This window comes from Staurois parvus, unplaced genomic scaffold (assembly GCF_062004578.1).
Source record: "Staurois parvus isolate SC_StPar_1 unplaced genomic scaffold, SC_StPar_1.0 ptg000136l, whole genome shotgun sequence".
Taxonomy (NCBI): Eukaryota; Metazoa; Chordata; class Amphibia; order Anura; family Ranidae; genus Staurois; species Staurois parvus.
The window spans coordinates 14,849,122-14,870,619 of record NW_028317932.1 but is presented as its reverse complement, the minus strand read 5'-3'; the positions used below and the strand labels follow the sequence as shown (position 1 = coordinate 14,870,619).

At 41.2% G+C, this 21,498-nt stretch overlaps 1 protein-coding gene across 2 annotated transcripts in view; it reads right to left on the bottom strand.

The window, feature by feature from the left end:
• PALS2 (protein associated with LIN7 2, MAGUK p55 family member) overlaps positions 1-21,498 on the bottom strand; it is a 154,780-nt gene that overhangs the window by 81,599 nt on the left and 51,683 nt on the right. For both annotated transcript variants that reach the window (XM_089673208.1, XM_089673207.1), the window contains exon 2: positions 689-807. In XM_089673208.1, the coding sequence (XP_089529334.1) occupies positions 689-805 (117 nt within the window). In that variant the 5' untranslated portion in view covers positions 806-807. The remainder of the gene's footprint in view (positions 1-688; positions 808-21,498) is intronic.

Below are 21,498 nucleotides of genomic sequence, written 5' to 3'. Positions count from 1 at the left end.
CTGCAGACCATTGTTCCCAGAGCCAACATGCGATTTGCTAGTTTATAATTTTACTAGCAATTTGCTCTGGTGAGTTTAATTCTATTGGTGATGGAGTCTTACACAATTGGTGGTGGATTTTCAACAATTATGAAGCTTTTGAATTGAGAATTTAGAGAAACTTTTTTGAATCATTTATGAAATATTTGTGGTTTTGAGTATTTATATTTTTTATGAATATTTGCACAACTTTTTTTGGGTTTATGCATCACTGTCACAAAAATATGTTTAATTAGCACTACCTTTTCTTTTGATTTTTGTTATTACTACCTCTAGTAGAGGGTGAGGTTTAGCAGCTTGATTTTTGGATTTCATTTTTTCCCACTTATATGTTATTTCACTGAGGTAGAGAGAGGCATCGGCTCCCACTGCTGTCAGTCAAATCCTGTAATGTGGCAGTGTTAGGGTGGGGTTGGGCCGAGCCACTGTGTCTATGGATGCAGGCACTGTGGCTCAGGATCAATCCCGCAGGTGGGCCCCATAGGAATCTGCTTCCTATGAGGCCCACCAAGAAAAGTAGCCAGAATCCCCAGAAGGGGACATGAGAAGAGGCTATTCAGGGCCGCTATGTACAATTCCATTGCACAGAACAGGTAAGTGTTACTGTATGATATATTTTATGGTAGAAAGACATTTCAAATGCATTTACCTTTGCAAGAGATCGTACAATGGGGTTTTCCATTATTCCCTTCAGGAATATAATATCAATTTCTTCTGCCCCCGTTGAAGAGGGCAGATCAGTCAATTTCTCCAAAACTTGCTGCATGTCTGTAAGAAAACAAAATACATTAAATTAAAAGGAGTTTTTTGGTCACAACATACACTTTAATTTTATAACATCAGCACTATAATAGCAATACAAAATATTTATTTTTAATAATCCAATAAAAGCTTACTTGAAAAATTTCCTTTTATGTAATAAGCTCTGCCTGTCTGCTGGCCTTCCCTTTCCACAACTCCCTGAATAAGCTGCATACTCTGCAGCTTCTCTTCATTCCTTTGGATTAGACTTGATTTCTAAGAACTACGTATCCCATGCTACCTTGCTGACTGCAAGCTGCGATTCCTGTACAGAATATCTCCTGAAACTCCTCCTCTATGCACCTCTGCAGTTCAGAATGCAGGCTTTTTGAATTCTATGATACAACTTTCAGGGCATAGTGAACGTGTCACAGAATTCAAGAAGGAAAATTTATGTGATATTCTTCACAAAACAAGTTCACAAACTTCAAAATCATTCAGATTAATAGAAACAGACCAGAAATAAATGAAATAAACAGGAAATAAAAATTTTGACCATAGATGTGCTTTAAAGAGATTGTAAAGATTTTTTTTTTTTTTTTTTAATACAGATATTATACCTCCCTGCTCTCTGCAATGCTCTTGCAGAGTGGCCCTGAACAGTGGTGAAGCTAGATATTCTCTTTCACCCGGAGCAAAGACTCAGTTCAGTGCCCCCCTTCTCCCAAAGAGGACAGTATCACTAGGGCTGAGGTTGATGTCAGTAGGACTGTGGATGATGTCAGTCAGTAGGGAAAGAGGTTTTTGTCAGCAGGCCAGTGGACAGTGTCAGCAGGGCAGTGCACGGTTTCAGTATGACAGTGTCAGTTTTTTATTTTTTTTAATACATTTTTTTTTTTTTTTAGAAAATTATTTTTATTTTTTTACAATTTTTTAGGAGCCCTGTTGGGGGGATTTGGTGAAATATCACGGGTCTAAACAGACCTCTGATGTTCCACCTTTGAGACAGAGAAAGGGACAGACTCCACAGTCCCTTTTTTCTGCAGCCTCAGGGGCATCCCCATGGATTGGCTTCTGGGACAAAGGACAGAGCAACTGCGGGACAACTGTCTAGAAAATGGAACTGTCCCAGAAGATCTGGGACACTTGGCAACTATGAGGGGCAGCTTTCCAAAATTTGCCGTCTTACTGTTGACAGGTGGCAAGCAGTTGGGAGAGATGTTGCTGTGGTGTCTGTGAAAGCAGCACCAGGGACCTGAGGCAACCACCATGGATTCAGGGCATGCTACTGTATAGATCTATTATTACGGTCTGGTTTGTTATAGCCATTATAAAACTATATTAAACCCAAATAAATATCCACATGTTCACATTACCCACAAATAAATATAAAAGTACATTCACAATGCCTATGACGACTTTAGAAACTTTACACATCTTCAAACACATAATGATGACAATAGGATATCTCTAATAGCAACCTAACATCCCAATGATGATGATCATAGATATCTGCAAACTTCCTTACTGCACTACCAATACAAACTTCTAATTGCTGACATAAAAATATCAAATTTGGCTTTTCCATTCTATTTTACAAACAGACCTTTGGAGATGTCTGTAACCACTGGATTCTTCTCCACTGTGTGCTCCAGGCAGCAGCCATCGGCTTAGCTCATCCTTCCACAGCCTGTGCCTCTCTCTCTCTCTCTCTCTCTCTCTCTCTCTCATTGAAAGATGCCCTGCTCCTCCCCCCAGCAGCTGTGTCCTCCATGCAGAGCTCTGCAAGCACAGAGGCATGAGAGAGAGGGAGGAAGGAGGGGAAAGGATCTGACAGATGCAACAGCCTGTGCATGTAAGGGAGGACTGCTCTGTTCCAGGTGCAAACAGCTAAGCGGGACTGTTGGCAACTATGCACAGCCCAAAACTCCTCCCGACTCTCTCCTCCCACCTAGTGCTGCACTGATAGAAGCAGTGATGCCAATGTCACTACTCCTGTCAGTGGTGGCAACCCCCCCCCCCCCCCAATGTGGCACCTGGGGCATATGTCCCCCCTGCCGCCCCCCCCCCCCCTAGTTTCGGCCCTGAACCTCCTCTTCTTGAGTCCAACGCTAACGCTCTTGGCTCCTCTTCCCCATAACAAGACAACTGTAGCACCCCTCCTCACACAATCTGATTGATAGCAGCAAGAGCCAATGGCTCCCGCTGTTGCCTCCAAGTCCTGGGAGGAGAGAGCGAAGTACTGCAGCAGACAGGCACAGCGTTGGATCGAGATTGGACTCACATAAGGACCGGGAGGGAGCTGGTCACGGAAAGTTTTTAACCTTAATGCAGAGAAAGCATTAATGTAAAAAACCTTTAGTCTTCACAACCACTTTAAATTGAGGATGGATACCAAGGAGTCAGATATGGGCAGGAAACCTTGTCAAACAAAGGCTTCATACATGTGAGATCATCCCATTATTTATGCTAAATGCTTGCCAGCTCCAGTTTCATGAGAATTGTATTCAGGACTCTCACCCTTAGGGATGCACCGAAATTTCGCCCAAAGTAACATATCGGCCGAAAATAGCCCTACTGGCATCTTGCTGATAGGACAAATTTAGCTACTACAGGGGACTGTGTGTACTGCAGATGTGAAGGAGGGAGGGGGCAGCGGAAAAAGGCAGGAGAAGAACAGTGTATACAGTGACTGGCTGTCACTATATGTTTCCTTTAGCTCAGGGGAAAGTGGCAGCTCATTATCTGAGCTATAGTGAACAAAAAAAAAAAAAAAGCCGGCAATTGCATTTAAACACCGGCACTGACATATTGTAACAGCCAGTGAGGGAGCCTCTCTGTATACACTGCTCCTCTCATGCCCCCTCCTTGCACCCCCTCCCCCCTACATAGATGGCCTGTCACTCATATGCTATCACATAGGGGACTATTGGTCCCCTATGTGATAGCAATAAAATCATAAGTTAAAAAAAAAATATACATGAAAAAAGAAAAAAAAAAATTGGAGCCTCCCCTCCTCCACATACGCAGACGCAGACATTTCGGTTTCGGTTCGATTTTCAGCCACATGTATTCTGAATTTTCGGTATCAGTACCAGAATTTTCATTTCGGTGCACCACTATTCAATTTCATTGAGATAAATTGGATAGAGAAAAACACAGCTTCTAATGGCAGAACCATTTAGATCTCAAAGTTTAATTTGTAACAACTGACTTCATAAAAAACACCATGAATAATTTCTTGTCCTTGCTCTACATGCTTTCGAGGAATCCTGCAAGAGAACCATGGAGCCAGTTGTCTAACATTTTACCAGGACAGTATTTTACCAGCCTGCTGCCATTGTTGTTATTAGGAAAATGAGCACAAAGCGGTTACCTTTCCTAGTAAAAGTAGTAACTTTGCTCTTGCTTCAGTACTTTAAGCCATCTATCTTTAACAAGGAGATAAGGACCTTTGACTTCCTTTGAAGCCCAACTACAGGCAACTAAAAAATCCTAGGGGAACAGTAAAAGAAGATTTATTTAAACGCTCCTCCTTGCTGCTAGACAAGTTCTAATATCCTCCTCTTCCCCAGTCTAGCAGCCTAGAATCCTGATGTCATCAAGGGCAAAGCAGAGTCCAAAGGCTTGCAATGGACGTGATCATGTTAGGGGACAGCACACTGTCGGAAAGTTAGGGAGCTCTGTCTACTGAGGAAGCAGATGATCAGGTAAGTAAGAAATGGTTTCTCCTCTCCCCTAGAGAAAGTAAGTGGGGACATTTTTAATTTCCCCAGAGTTGGGTTTTAAGTCACTGACCTGGAATATGTATGTAGACCAGTAAAGTCAAAGTAATGAAGCCAATATTTTAGCTGAACTGCCAGTCAGCTAGCATCTTCATGTATCCATAGATAACAAACAACATCTTATCTCAGCTTTGAGAGCAGTGATCACAGGCCAGTGTAAATAATTCCATTTACAATTAGCTTGTATGCAGTCTGCACTGTAACATTAGGCGATCAAACAGATTGCATGAATTTCCCAACAATGTAGAGAGCACGTCTGCAGAACATCAGTTCACAAGAAAATCATCCCTCTAGAGGAACATCGTTTTCTTAAATTGGAGGTCTGCAAATCACATGGGGTGGGAAATGGCAAGGACTTAACTGCATACAAAGGCTGCAGTTTGTGACCACCAGTGATTGCATAAGTGCAGTGCAGCATAAATATAGTTTATGGCTCCCATCAGTAAACTCAATAACTTTGGGAAAGAGATGCATTTCCAGTTCTCATTCTAAGTCTGTGCTTTCAGAGTAGATACAGACAAGCTGAATGCATACAAATAATTTTTACACTGACCTGGGCCTTCAGTTGTAGCAATTAAACCATAGGGTAATAATTAAAATGAGGCTTGATGTAATCTAATTTATTAATGTAGTTGTAAAGGCTGAAGATTTTTTACCTTCATGCACTCTATGCATGAAGGCAAAAAAAAAAACAAAAAAAAAAAACCACCACACACTTTCTGCATGCAGCAGGCCCACCCCAATACTTACCTGAGCCCCATCGCAATACAGCCATGTGCGCAAGAACCTCAGCTATCCAGGGACTCTCCCTCCTCACTGGCCAATGGCTCCTGCTGCTGTCAATCACAACCAGTTAACCCGTGAGGAGAGAGGGGTGCTGGGCCAAGATGAGGCTCTTTATGTGAATGGACATTCAGAGCAGCAGCTTGGGAGTGAGCTTCTTTGTGTGCCCCCATAGCGAGTTGTATTCTCTGCGGACACTTGGCAGGAGGGAGGGGCTAGGAGTGCCAGCAGGGGACCCGAGAAGAGGAGCAAAAAAAAAAAAAAAAAAAAGTTACCTTCAACATCTCCTTAAAAAAGAGCCAGTGTAGTACAGCTGTGTTTTAAGATCACTGGGAGTTATACTGTGTCTTTGCCCCTCCTCATCTTTGATAGTCAAGACATGCTGGAAGAGCAAATATACTTCTGTTCCATTTATTTAGAAAAAAACAATTTAACAGTGTTTACTACTTCTAAAATGATGACATTTTACTATGCAGTCAGTCAAGATGAAACCGTGCTTAGAGCATTTTTTTTTTTTTTTTTTAACTTGCCAAAATTTGGCAATTATAGAATACAGTATATGTCTGCATTGACTTTAGATTACTCATTCAGTTCTACTCTCTCTGCCCCACCAGGAAAAGTATCTCAACATCATAAACGCAATTTAATAAGAGCAGCAAATGTCCTTGGGCGCCCATAACATATGTTTTTTTTTACTTACAGATTATAAACTTTGAAACATAAACCAAGACCCTTACAGCATTTGCCTTTTTCCATTTACAAACAGAATCCTTGGATTACTGGAGGACAATTCTACTTATTTTACCTCTACTAAAGAAAAAAAAAAACAAATCCACAGGCTTAACAGATAAATATTAACCTCAAACTCTTCCATGGCCATAACATGTACGACTTTTTTGCTGCCTCACAAGCCAAGAATATGTTTAACTGATAAATTATGTATTTGACAGATGCGGTAATGCTACAATAACTAGAAATGCTGTCTATAGATGCCATATCCCACATTCCACCTTTCCTTTGTAGGGTAGAGAATGCAAGCTAAAATTCAACAGGTTGCAGAAAAAAACCCTGGCATTTCTTTGCAGCTTCTTTCAAAAATGGCTCAAGAATGTGGTTATAAGTTGTTTTCACCTGCCTCTACACTAAGTGGAGCTGACAATGCCCACACGCGTGAGATGACTGTCATCTGATATGGCCCGGTTACAGAGAACAATCATAATATCTACGGGTAGTAGCATTTATCCACTGTTGATTTTTCTCCTGGAAGAGATACCACCAGTCAGGCTGAATTTATTTTTCCTCCAAGATATGTTTGGCAATCGGGATGCCTGGCCTCTCTACCACTCTCTATTTACACATTAGCATGCACATTCAGGTAACATTAGTATGCATGCTTATGGATTGTTTACACAAATGGTTATTTAGTGGTTGGAGAATCCAACAACCATTTTAGGCTTGATCCATGCTGCCAAACCGAGGGCCTATATCAACGTTATAAAAGCTCAACAATGTATACCAATTAGAGTTTGATTTATGAATGCCTTTGCTGCTGTTGGTTTCCTGCCATTTTGCACCTCAGATGGCCTAACTAATGTCTTTTTTCCACATGCAAAGATAAAACATACATTAAAAGACCCGAGTGCTAGATAAAGATTAAAAGAACAGTACAAGCAACTTTGTTAGTTTCATGTTCGCATTTTTCAACCAGGGGGCCCAGGCACCCTGGGGTGCCTTGAGGTTTCTTCAGGGGTGCCTTGGCAAAATGTCTAAAAATTGCCCAAATTTTGTATACAAGCCAGTGGGTGGAACAAGACTGCCTTTTAGTTACACAAAGCCAGAGGTTTTCATTGTGCACTATTAAGATCTTCTAGCTGCCGGCATTCTAACAACCAATGACATCAGTTCATAAAGGAGGATGTTGGTTGCCTGCACAGCATCCTTGTTTTACCCTTCCCTGTCCCTCTCGTCAGTGCTGGGGTCAAATTAGCTGAGTGATGAAGAAAAACTGAGGGAGGAGAGAAACACTGGAATACTATTCAGTACCAGTGTGCAAAAGTGTCTTTGCTTTGGAAGAATAAAATTACCTCCAACGTTGGGTATCCTATGTGTGTTGATGTTGATACATTATATAAAACGATTAGAATAGTTTTTTACTTTTTAGAATGGGGTGCCTCAAGACTGTCCGTAATTTTAGAGGGTGCCTCAAGACTGTCCATAATTTTAGAGGGTGCTTCGAGACTGTCCATAATTATAGAGGGTGCCTTCACGTTGTCCATAATTGTAAAGGGTGCCTTGACGGAAAAAAAGGTTGAGAAGCACCGCTTTAAACAGCCCATTCCAAATGAACAAGCCGATATGCACAGTAGCACTCGCAAATATAGGGCAGGCCACATTTTTAACACTGCACAGGACACACAGAGTACAGGCATTTTGGAGACTATTAAGAGTTGGAGTTCACAATAAACTGCACTGCATGTATGTGACACATACACCACAGCAGGCTTGAGAAAAGGGGACATGCCCCAAAATGCATTGCCTTGACAGTCAGGAATTGTCAAGAGTGATATACACATACAACTAACTCCCACAGCTTTAACTGTGCACCGCCATGGAGTCTGCTAGAGGCAGTTTTTTTATCCAACATAACAGCCTGGCTGACAGCTGTCCTGGAAGTGGAGGAAAAAACAGGCGTATCTCAGCACAGCATCCCTCAAGTTTTGTCCCCGGCCATGGCTCTAGCTTACACTATGAATCACATTGTCAAAACAATGTGTCTATGTGCCCTGGCTCCTGTGAGTGCATGGTTTTATATATATATATATATATATATATATATATATATATATATATATATATATATATATATATATTTGTAATGGACATTTATTAAAAGTTGTTTTATTGGGCAATATCATTGTGCTCTCTTTTTTCTTCCCTTTTTGTTAATTCTGCAGCCTGTCATACACTGGGGGTGTAATGGTGTAACACTGCTCTGATTCCTCTGTGCTGGCTTTTGGCGACCACTTGACCAACTTTGATCTGATTTGTTTTAACATGGATTGGGGAATCTAACTAGGTCCTAACATGTACTGCAAGCTTTTGCCCTGTGTATATTTTAGCTTGAGTTATGGAGCTCTGTAAGCAAACTCAAGCAAAGGAGCTAATAAAAAGAGTGAAAAACAAAATGGAAAGAAGCCAAGAGCTTCAATTTACACTCACATTTACAATTTCATGTTTACCCAATAACCGTAAAGCTCAAACATTCTTTAAACACAACCATAATAAATAAGGTAGATATGCTGTACAAAACCCCTGTACATTCCCTTAACTCACAAACTCACAATATGATCAGAAGGAAGGGTCAAGTAACACAAAACAAAAAAAAAAAAAAAAAAAAGAACATTCAGAGGACAGTCCAGGCAGTTTTATATAAAAAGACACATTTAAGTATCTAAGTTTCTTTAATACAGATCACTGGTGCATCTACAAAAACAGCATTACAAATAACTTGGTTCCAAGGTAATTGGTTGCTTAGGTTACAAATATTCATCTAGACTCATTGAACAATTACGGAGATACTGGCAGGTAAACTCTTCTTTGTCCATTTAGACTACCACCAATCATAGTATGGATTTTTACAAACAATGGCTACTACAGAGTTCTGTGTACCATAAAATTTATAGTTATAACTAATTGAAGGTTTCAAAGTAGGAATTCATCAAAGACATCAAACTTACAAAAATATTTTTTTTGGTTCAGTAAATTCTACAACTTGGTTTATATCCCTACAACCTTTGAAGTTTACAAAGCAGATTTAGGAAATAAAGCAATTATTTCAAGCATACCGTGTTTCGTTGTTCCCCTTGACAGGCTTTCTTTCAAAATCATAGTTTAGCAAAGACAAGAAAATATGGTACACTTGAGCTCACGGTTTGCATTTTATTATAACTTAGCTAAAGTTGGAACATGACTGCTCCAAAAACTAAATTGCAACCTCAAAGAAACTAAAGAAACATTCTCTGTGCAGAAAACATGCATTTCTGTCAAGTATTTATTGGTTGTAGGTAAATAAATCAAAACAGATTCAGAAGATAGGTCCCTCTACACCTATGCACAAAGAGTAATGCACTTATCTGACATTCATTACATTATACTGTATCTATTTTTATGCATCTTGTATGTGCATTATTGCATGTTTGTGTTTTTTCAAAGCACTTTTTTGTTCTTCTGTTTTGCAATTTTAATGCTAGAGCTGAAGTACACTAATACAGTCATAGTATTGGTCAGCCTCTGGAACTTAATCAAAAAGGATTACAAGAGTAGATCCTGAAACCAAGAGCTAAAAACATGGGTGGAATGTGGCCAGAGAAATGCGGCTGATAGTATAAAGTCAAGGTGGCAGGTGCTGGAAAAAAAATTAGCACAAAGGGTGCAAGTGGAATGTTGTAAGGGAATCACTTACAAGAAAGCAGGGAGTCCAGAGGTCCAGTCTATACATTCCAAGCAAGTGGGCACTTTTGGTCTAAGCAAGCCGCTAGCTTAGGCCAGTGTTCGGGGAGAGCTCTCAAAAGCGGGTAGCAGAGCTGAATGACAAAAACAAGGGATCATGTTTTCCAACACGTACTCTGTGTCAGATGCAGAAAGGTTCTTTCAGGTAGCAACGTGGCAGGGGAGGATGCTAAACAACAGACTTCAGAGACTGTCTCCTTGACACAGGCCTCGCTGCATCAACTGCCAGAAGTCTCTGCATGGCAAGCGTTAGATGCACTGGTGGCTATGCTCACTGATCATGCCCTCCTCACCTGAAACTCTTCCTCAGCTGCTTTGGAGGATTGAGATGGAGGGCATTCCAGTGATCATCATAGCACCACATTGGCCCAGGCGAATGTGGTACTCTGACCTAATCACAATATTGGCAGATGCACCGAGGGCTCTTCTAGATGTTCTTTTTCGAGGACCAATATACCTTCCTGCTACATGGTCACTGGCTTTAAATAACACGTTGGTTTAAGCTCACGTTCTGAGTGACAGAGGCTCTAAATTAATGATTCTCACAATTTTAAAACCTAGGAAGTCTGCTTCCAGCATAGTCTCTCGCCACACACAGGCAAACGCCGCTTGGGTAGTTTTTGATCTTTAAACCTGAGGGCTTCTTTCTTCTATCCATCTGCACAGCTCCAGATCACCAGAAGGAGACCTCCCACTATTCTGTATAGGTACTTTGGGCACTGCCAGTTTATCTCACAGCCACTGCATCCATCAGGAAGTCTGATCCTCACTTTTGCCATTTTGATGATCCCTGTAAAAAGGGAACCTGCTTCTCGATCCACCATTTCTCACTGTTTCAGAGATACCATCATTCAATCCTATGACCAGATTCCATCTATTCCCATCAAAGGGCGCTCTTGCTATAGCTATGAGCGCCTCTTGAGCTTTTCAGCATAATGCAATGGTTTACCAGATTAGCAAGGACTCCAGCTAGTTCTTTGTTCCCACTTTTTGTAAGTCTTATCAGGTAGATCTTCAGGATACTTCAGCTGCCAGCTCTAGGTTTAAGGTCCTTTAACTGGTTCTCTGAGCTGCAGGCTCCTCCCGACAATCTCAGAATTCTTGTGTCCATCAATGGACGAGAAAGAAAATTAGGTTTTTGTACTTACCGTAATCCATTTTACTCCAAGAAATGGGTTTTATGGCAAGTACAAAACTCCCTTTTTCATTCTTTGTTAGGAATTTGGGCATATATTAAGAAATTAGTTAAGAAATTAGTTAAGAAATTAGTTAAGAAATTAAAAAAAAAAAAAAAAAAAGAATTCTCTTAGGGGTATAGATCTAAACGCTAGCCTAAAAAGCAATATGTACAGCAGGCATAGATCAGTAAAGTGTGATTGCAAAAAGGTAAATCTTATTGCCAACTGTAGCTTAAAACAAACATTTAGCAAGGCTCAGCGCCACTTTGATTAAAGGAGGACTATAGCCAAAGCTCTTTTGGCTGTACTTCTATGGATCACAGGAGTGCAGTACATTCTGCACTACTATGACCCAATTTCAGCTGACGGTGGGGTAAAGCCCGGTGTCGGCTGATGTCACTGAGGTGGTCTAGAATCTGAAAATTCCCTAAACATATGGTAGGGATCCACTTAGATGCCTGGAGCAGCAGCTGGCTCAACCTTTCTGCGAGCCACCGGGAGCCTGAACCAGCCACTCCTGTCCCCTTCACAGCACAGCACTCCAATGACCACTGGAGGGATAGAGCAAAAAGATGGTGACTAACAGTCACCAGCTTTCTGCTGACTGAAGACAGAGACAATCAGCACTTTTTGATCGCTCAGCTCCATCCACAGATTTCCAATCGGATTAAGGTCTGGAGACTGGCTAGGCCACTCCAGGACCTTAATGTGCTTCTTCTTGAGCCACTCCTTTGTTGCCTTGGCCGTGTGTTTTGGATCATTGTCTGGAACCCCCATCTACGACCCATTTTCAATGCTCTGGCTGAGGGAAGAAGGTTCTCACCCAAGATTTGATGGTACATTGCCCCGTCCATTGTCCCTTTGATGCAGTGCAGTTGTCCTGTCCCCTTAGCAGAAAAACACCCCAAAGCAGAATGTTTCCACCACCATGTTTAAAAGTTGGGATGGTGTTCTTGGGGTCATAGGCAGTATTCCTCCTCCTTCAAACATGGCGAGTTGAGTTGATGCCAAAGAGCTCAATTTTGGGCTCATCTGACCACAACACTTTCAACCAGTCCTCCTCTGCATCATTCAGATGTTCATTGGCAAACTTCAGACGGGCCTGGACATATGCTTTCTTGAGCAGAGAGACCTTGTGGGCACTGCAGTATTTCAATCCTTGTCGGCGTAGTGTGTTGCCAATTGTTTTCTTGGTGACTGTGGTCCCAGCTGCCTGGAGATCATTGACAAAATCTTCACGTGTAGTTCTGGGATGATTCCTCACTGTTCTTATCATTGACACGTCACGAGGTGAGATCTTGCATGGTGCACCAAACCTAGGGAGACTGACGGTTGTTTTGTGTTTCTTCCATTAGCGAATGATTGCACCAACTGTTGTCACCTTCTCACCAAGCTGCTTGGCGATAGTTTGGTAGCCCAGTCCAGCCTTGTGTAGGTCTACAATCTTATCCCCGATGTCCTTGGACAGCTCTTTGGTCTTTGCCATGGTGGAGAGTTTGGAATCGGATTGTTTGATTGCTCCTGTGGACAGGTGTCTTTTATACAGGTAACAAAATGAGATTAGCAGCACTCCCTTTAAGAAACTGCTTCAAATCTCAGCTTGTTACCTGTATGAAAGACCCCTGGTAGCCAGAGATCCTGCTGAAAGATAGGGGATCAAATACTTAGTTCCCTCATTAATATGCAAATCAGTGCATAATTTGTTAGACATGCATTTCTTTTCAATTTTTTTATCTCTCAGTGTTAAAATACACCTACCACTTTTAGACTGATCATTTCTTTGTGAGTGGGCAAACATTCAAAATCAGCAGGGGATCAAATACTTTTTTCCTTCACTGTATAGAATATATATATATATATATATATATATATATATATATATATATATATATATATATACACACATACACACATATATATATATACACACACATATACACACACATATATATATATATACACATATATATATATATATATATACACATATACACATATACACACACACACACACACCTCACCATGACCATTAAGATATATATGAAAAAAATACTGGAATGCAACTGCAAGTGTTTTAGGAAAGCTTGTAAAATTAATCGAAAAACTGTATAAATGCCTGCTATATACAATGCTGCTGCAATTCTGCTTGCAAGTTTATTGTTCAATATTTAAGACATTCATTCCTATTTTAAGTATGCAAGGCTAATCTCATGAGAGTAGGCGATCAATGCTGGTTTGCATGACTGACAGTCCTTTGTGCAAAAGCTGTCATTAAAATGAATAGGATTTAAAGAAAGTCACTGGTCACCCAAGATCATAGTTGAGCGACTGAGCAACTTAAAATAACCCCCAGTGCCAGTCTTGCAGGTATGATGTAGATGTTTCCCAATAAATCTAATGTAATACTTGTATTTACTTAAAACTGCTGCATTTCTGTCATATTGCACATACATCCACAACAGGGTTGCTAAAGAAGCTACTTACCTATTCCTATAATGTCACTCTCTCGGAAGCTAAAATTCTGCAAAAACTAGCTCATTAGCAAAGAAGCAGCAAAGAAACTACCAGCTAGTTCAGCCTCTAAAGGAGCCATACTGTGGGAGCAGGGGAGTTTTTCATTAGGGTCAGTTCACTCTTGTTCATTTTCTGGAGGTAAAAACGCACACATTTTACTGGATAAAAAGCAATTTAAGTAAGGCATGCCACTTCCACAGAGAAGTTTCACTTTTTTTTTTTGTGAAAACCTTCACTGGTCTGGTGCAGTAAAAATCAGATGCCCAGTGTGAATAACTACATTTGAATTAAATGTTCTGAAACACAGGTCTCTTTTCCGGATGCCTTTATAATCTGAGCCTAGCGAAAATCCTATTCCTTCATACGAGGCTGGTCCAAATCTTTGCACTGAAGTTTAGTGTGTTTTTAAAAGGACCTATAATTCGTGAACACCACAAAGGACACAGTTTAAAAAAGGACCTATATACCATGCACTCCACAGAGTGTACATAGTTGCTACTGAGCCCTAAATCTCTGGATATACTAAACATTGTAAAAAGAGGAATTTTGACTCTCAATCATATCTTGGAGTACAGTACAGAGGCAAAGTATTCAAAAACCCTGGGTTATAGGCTTTTACCTTCAGGTGATTGAACACTGATAAAGCTTTTGAAGCCTCCCCTACAAACCTACTGCGCTTCGTGAGCTCTCAGTGTTTAGCAACCAGTGCAGAGTAAACCAAGAAATGGAAGGGATGGTGGCCTGTGTCCTGTACTCCAAGATACAGAATTTACAGACAAGTCAAAATTCCTCTAATTAAAGTACAAGACATAGACAAAGTATTCAAATACCCTGGGGTGTTCCCAAGCAATGAATAACAAAAGGTGGACAACAAAGCAAACAGAAAAAAACTGTACCAACAAACCCAATAACGATCAAAAACCCAACTTCGAAGTGCAACAGCAAGAACCTTGTGGCTAAAGCTGCCTCAGCAGAGGATTGCACATCCACTTATAAGTTTGGAAAGGTTATGAAAAGAGGTCCAAGGATGCCTCCTTACAATGATGCGCTAACAATGATTTGGTGCCAGAAAACCTAAGAAACTTACCTGGTGGAATGGCCATGAAAAAAGCATAAGAGATTTTTTCCTTGAAAACACAAGCTATTGAGATCAGAATTCTTATCCATTGAGTGATGGTGAACTTAGATGCACAGTGCCCTTTGCGATTTCTTGAAGACAGGACAAAGAGGGAGTCTGTTTCTGAACAAAGCTGTTGCTTTAAGGTAGACTCAAATGGCTCCGATTACATCCAGCCAATGTGGAGAGATTTCCTTTGGATGCTTTGAAGCAGAGCAGAAAGATGACAGGACTATGTTGTCACGGAGGTGGAATACAAATACCACATAAGAAAGAAAGGGTGATCTTGGGTCTAAGACTACCTTGCATTTGTGAAGGATGAGAAACAGCTCCTCTTTCGTGAGAAACACAAGCTCAGACACACATCTGACAGACATGATAGCAAACAAAAAGGCAACTTTAAAGGAGAAGTAATCAAAACGAATATCCCTTATTGGTTCAAAAGTGTGGTTTCTGTAGGGCGGAGAGAACCAATTAAGATCCCAAGGAAGTATAAGATACAGCAAGGAGACTTTATGCAAGATACATTCTGAATAAAGGCTTTGTTTTTTACATCCTTGGAAGCCAAAGGCATTTGAAAAAGAATAGACAACCCAGAAACCTGACTCTAGTTTGTTGTTCAATCTGAGATGTCAGAAATGGGGGACTCTGGATGTAGACATCCTAGCCTCAAGAACCAAATTAAGGAGCATTCTCCTTGATCCAGGCAGTGGCGACTGAGGTAATCCGCTTTTCAGTTGTCCACTCCTGGCACGTGGACCCCAGAGATCACTGGACAATGATCTTTCATCCATGAGATTATCTGGCTGGCTTCTTTTGAGGCTGCATGACTCCTGGTGTCACTCTGATGGTTAATACAGGCTACAGCCGTTGCATTGTCTGACTGCATCCTGATTGGGTATCCTCACAGAAGGGGGTCCAATACTACAGAGACATTCTTGTAGCTCTGAGCTCCAAGATCTTGATAGGAAGCTTGGCTTCTAACAGGTGATCATGTTCCCTGTGGAACAGAACACTTCTCCCCAGTCTGAAAGACTAGTACCTGTTATCACTTTCCAGTGATAAGGAAGGAAAACTTCCTTACTTTTAAAGCAGTAGTAAACTTGGGGGGAGGGGGAACCCTTATCCCTGCAAGGCAATGTCATAATGTGCTAGCATGCATTGCATACTAGCACCTTATGACAGACTTTCCTTTAAACTAAGTCCTGCACTGTCACTGCTGAGGAGGCTTCCATTTTCACCCGATCTTCCTTCCGGGTTCGTGGGCTGCGGCCACTTGACTGGCTGAGCCACAATAACATCTCTCCCATGGAAGTTCACTAGAGCCCCCCCTAAATGGTGCACGTTTAGTAGATATTCATTTTACCTACAGGTAAGCTTTATTATAAGCATACCTGTAAGTAAAAAAAAAAAAAAAAAAAGTTTACTGCTACTTTAACTACTTCAACACTCCTTCCTGCCCAGGCCAATTTTCAGCTTTCAGTGTTGTTGCACTTTGAATGACAATTGTACGGTCATGCAACACTGTACTCCTAAAAAATTTGTATAATTTTTTCACACAAATAGAGCTTTCTTTTGGTGGTATTTAAGCACCGAGTTTATTTTTTGCTAAACGAAAAAAACCTGAAACTTTTAAAAATAAAAATGCATTTTTCTTTGTTATAATTTTTTGCAAATAAATAACATTTCTTCATAAATTTAGGTCAAAATGTATTCTGCTACATTTCTTTGGTGAAAATACCCAAAACTAGTGTATATTATTCAGTCTGTAGGAAAGTTATAGAGTCCACAAACCATGGTATATATTTCTGACAATCGATCAATCCTGATGTACTGATGGTCCATCATTTCGTAAGGCCCAAAAACGCCAGGATAGTACAAATACCCCCAAATTACCCATTTCTGGAAAATAGACAGTCCAAGGCATTTAGTAAGAGGCATGGTGAGTTTTTTAAAGGTTATTATATTATTATTATTATACAGGCTTTATATAGCGCCAACCGTTTGCTCAGCGCTTTACAATATAAAGGGAGACAATACAGCAACAATACAAGGGGGGTAGGAGGGCCCTGCTCCTTGGAGCTTACAATCTAGGATGTAAATGTTTTATTACATTTTTATGGAAATGTAGAAATTAAAAAATAAATAACATTTTTATTTTTTTTTTCACATATTGTCACCAGTCCAGTACAGCACTATTATATAACTGGTGCGGCAGTGATCAGGGACACTGAACTGGTGACCGTATATAAAATAAAATTAATTTATTTTTTTTAATTACATTTTTCCTTTTTTTTTTTTTTACAATTTTTTGTTTTCAACACACTGTGACCAAAGCAATACAATGCTACCATTGAACTACTCTGGGCAAGTGATTAGGATTTTGTTTTTGTTTTTTTTAACACATTATGATTGCGAATACCAATGTATTTCATTGATATTTGCAATCGTTACTGAATTTAACTGATTCAGTCTTTTGTTGTGATTAGTGGTGATTGAGCAAAGCTCATCACATGATACAGATGGGCTGTGATTAGCCCTGTCTCTACCATGTGACTGCTTTGACAAATCACAGCTAACAACACAATTGTATACAATGAATGGCATAACATGAAGCCGTCCATTGTATACAATTGACGTGATCTGCTGTGATTGGTCACAGCGGTCATATGACACTGGCAATGGGCCGAAGTAGTGATATGTCATCAGCTGTGTCCCGTGAACACAGCCGGTGACAGATCGCGCTGCTGCACAGCCGGGTGAACGGCTCCTTTTCACAGAACGTCATGACACCCAGTCACAAGGAGTATCATCCCACCCGGCCGTTAATCTGCTATAGGCTGGGTGGGAAGGTGTTAGGCAGACTTGGAAATCCCCCAGATTTGGGAATTTCTTCCTTGGTTGGGGAGGACCATGGTCTAGAGCAGCAATGGGCAAACTACGGCCCGCGGGCCGTATACGGCCCGGCGGACCTTTTAATCCGGCCCGCGGATGTGCCTGTCAGGATGTGTGTAGGCGGGGCAGCGTGATGAACGTGAGGGGAGGGGAGCTAGGCTCCTCTCACAGTCCGCCCTGAAGACCGGAACGGCGCGGGAACACGGCGAGAGGAACGCGCGGAGCAAAGGTAAGTGAATTGACACAGGGGGGACTTGGCTTACTACTTGGGGGGGAATAGTACTGTGGGGGATGAAATACTGTATGAGGGATGAATTAATATGGGGGATGAATTAATATGGGGAATGAATTACTATAGGGGGGATGAATTACTATAGGGGGGATGAATTACTATAGGGGGGATGAATTACTATATGGGGGATGAATTACTATATGGGGGATGAATTACTATATGGGGGATTAATTACTATGCTTACTATGGGGGAATATTACTATACTTACTATGGATGACACATACACATCATTCATCTACTCTTAGTCTGGCCCCCGGGTCCAATATATGAACCCATTGCGGCCCTCAAGTCAAAAAGGTTTGCCCACCCCTGGTCTAGAGGCCTAGAACTTTCATGGAGAATCTCACTGATGTCAAACTTCAAGTGAGGGCTATGAGAAAAAAATCTTTTTATTCTGGAAAGAAAACATCTACTTGAGATGTGTCCAGAACCAGATCCAAGTATTCAATGCAAGAAAAAAAAAAAAGCCTAGAGAGCAGATTTTTGGAGACAGATTGCCCAAACTAAACCCTGGAACATGTCCTTTTGTATATTTGCAGAGAGCTGTAAGAGAGATTAGTCCTTCAGAAGAAGGCTGCCTAGATAACTTGCATCCTGGATACCCTGAGTTCTAAAAAAAAAGCAAAAGAAGTGCAAGGGCAGTGCGACAAGCTGGAAATCGTTGTTGTCTGTCACCACAAAATAGCAGAAAGCACAGAGATGGATAAACAGGAATTTTCAGATAGGCATCTTGGATATCTATGGATGCCAGGTATCCCCCTTGTCTAAAAGAGGCCAACCTTTTTCGATTCTATGCAAAAATTTGTCTTATTCTGGCCCTAAAATCTCTCAAATAATACCTTCAGATTACAAATACCTCAGGTCGGCTTTGGTACTGTGCACAGGTTTCAGTAGGAGTCTTTATACCTGTCTTGTGGGGGCAATGACACAACTACTCCTTGTGACAAGAGGTAGTTAAGGAAATTCTGCAAACTTGGCCGTCCTTGGGTAGATTTTGGCTGCTTTGTGAGAGGAAAGTGGTGAGGGGTAGAGTTTTGAACTACCGTTCACCCGTTTTGAAGTCACTGATTGAACCAGCAGGTCTGGGACATCTTGGACCCAGTGAGAGCCTAACTGTAAACAGAAGATCCACTACTCTTACGAGTGGGCTTTGTCAGCCATGTTTTGCACCAAAAGGAAGGGCTGAACTTAGGTTTTGAAGTGGAAGCCTGAGTAGAGAGGTTAGGTGCTCCACATTTTGAGGAGGTAAAGGCTCCTGAGGAAGGAAAGTTTGGAATATTCCTCAGTGGAAGTAAAACCTTCCCTTCGGTAACATTTTGATGAATTGGTCAAGTGCCTCCCTAATAAAATGCGAAATGGCATATGTATGAGGTGCTTTTTACAGGCATCTCCAGCTGTCGCTTTGAGCCACAAGATTCTGCGCATGCGAGTGGAGATTGGAGCCATTCTGGAAATTAGTTTAAATTACATGTTATAGGGAATACACACAAAAGAGCAGAGCAGAACGTAATTTGCTCCACTGAAGTTCAGTCCTGGAATACAGGATCCTCTTGGTTATTCATTGCCCTAGTCCAGTTACTGCAACTTCAGCATGTCAAACTGCAGCTGAGAGCTGGTTGCAAGGCTAGGCCTGCCAGAGTACAGAGAGCCTCCAAAAGTGACAAAAACTTTCTATCTGTAGAAGCCTTGTAAAAAGGCTTAATCATACAGTGAGATGTTTGAGACTGAGACTACAGGATCAACTACAGAACGGACCACTTTTTAGTGATTTTAAATTATTTTCACTTGATATAGTTTGCTAAAGATTTTTGGAGAAGTGAAAATGTGTTTTCTGGAGTGTTCCAATCATCAGATTGCCCATTCTATTTGTTTATGAATGTGGAATGTCCTAACGTTTTGTTTTTTGCGTTGAGAAGGCAAAGAATCAAAAACTACATGCTGGGACTTTTGCACACAGCATCAGTGAGCTCATCCACACTAGCAAGCATGTTGTATGAAGTTCCTGCTTCAGGTGTAAAATCTTCTGTAGCCTGTTTCTATGCCTTCCTCATTAAGTGGTGAAGGCATACCAGGATCCAACTCAGGTAGAGATGAAGGAGGTAGAGATGAAGGAGCTGGAGAAGGAGCTGAGGAAGGAGTGTGGCATTTTGAAGTCCTAGCTAATGGGTCTAGGTTCCATATTGATTAACCACAGCCCTAAACCTGTATAGCACCCTGCAGCTGACTACAAGTACAAGAACCAATGTTGAAAAGCTTTTATAAACTCAAAGCAGGTTTTCATGTGTTTTGCACAGAAGAGAGTCTACCCTCTCGGCCATAAAGCCCAGATTGGTGGAGGGCTACAGTGATATGGTTGTCCTTGAACTTTGTGCCATCTCCACACAGGATTTCTGGAGCTCAGTCAGAGTGGCCATCCGGTTCTTGGTCAGCTCTCCTACTAAGGCCTTCTCGACTGATTTCTCAGTTTGGCCAAGCAACCAGCCGTTGGAAAAGTCCTGGCTGTGCTAAACTTTTGGTTGAGAATTATGGAGACCACTGTGCTCTTGGGAATCGTCAATGCAGCAGAAATGTTTTTGTAGCCTTTTCCAAATCTGTGTCTTGCAATAATCCTGTCTCTGAGCTCTGCAAGCAGCTCCTTTCACCTCATGGCTTTTGCTCTGATACAGTATGCATTGTCAGCTGTGAGGCCATTAGAGAGAAGAGTATACCTTTCCAAATCATGTCCAATCAATTTAATTTACCACAAGTGGACTCCAATCAAGGTGTAAAAACAGCTCAATAACAATAAAAAGACATGAGAAGCACCTGAGCTACATTTCAAGTGCTGTATGTGTACTTAAGCCAATGAGATTTCAGTGTTTTCTCTTTCATAAATTTACAAACATTTCTAAAATTGTTATTACACTTTGCCATTATGGGGTACTGAGTATACAGGTGAAACTCGAAAAATTAGAATATCGTGCAAAAGTTCATTTATTTCAGTAATGCAACTTAAAAGGTGAAACTAATATATGAGATACTCATTACATGCAAAGCAAGATAGTTCAAGCCGTGATTTGTCATAATTGTGATGATTATGGCTTACAGCTCATGAAAACCCCAAATCCACAATCTCAGAAAATTAGAATATTACATGCAATCAATAAAACAAGGATTGTACATAGAACAATATCGGACCTCTGAAAAGTATAAGCATGCATATGTACTCAGTACAATGCGGCGTGACATGGAAGCTATCAGCCTGTGGCACTGCTGAGGTGTTATGGAAGACCAGGATGCTTCAATAGCGGCCTTCAGCTCTTCTGCATTGTTCGGTCTCATGTCTATCATCTTTCTCTTGGTAGTGCCCCATAAATTCTCTATGAGGTTAAGGTCAGGCGAGTTTGCTGGCCAATCAAGCACAGTAATCCCACGGTCATTGAACCAGGTTTTGGTGCTTTTGGCAGTGTGGGCAGGTGCCAAGTCCTGCTGGAAAATGAAGTCAGCATCCCCATAAAGCTCGTCTGCGGAAGGAAGCATGAAGTGCTCCAAAATCTCCTGGTAGATGGCTGCGTTGACTCTGGACTTAATGAAGCACAGTGGACCAACACCAGCAGATGACATGGCTCCCCAAATCAACACAGACTGGAAACGTCACACTGGAC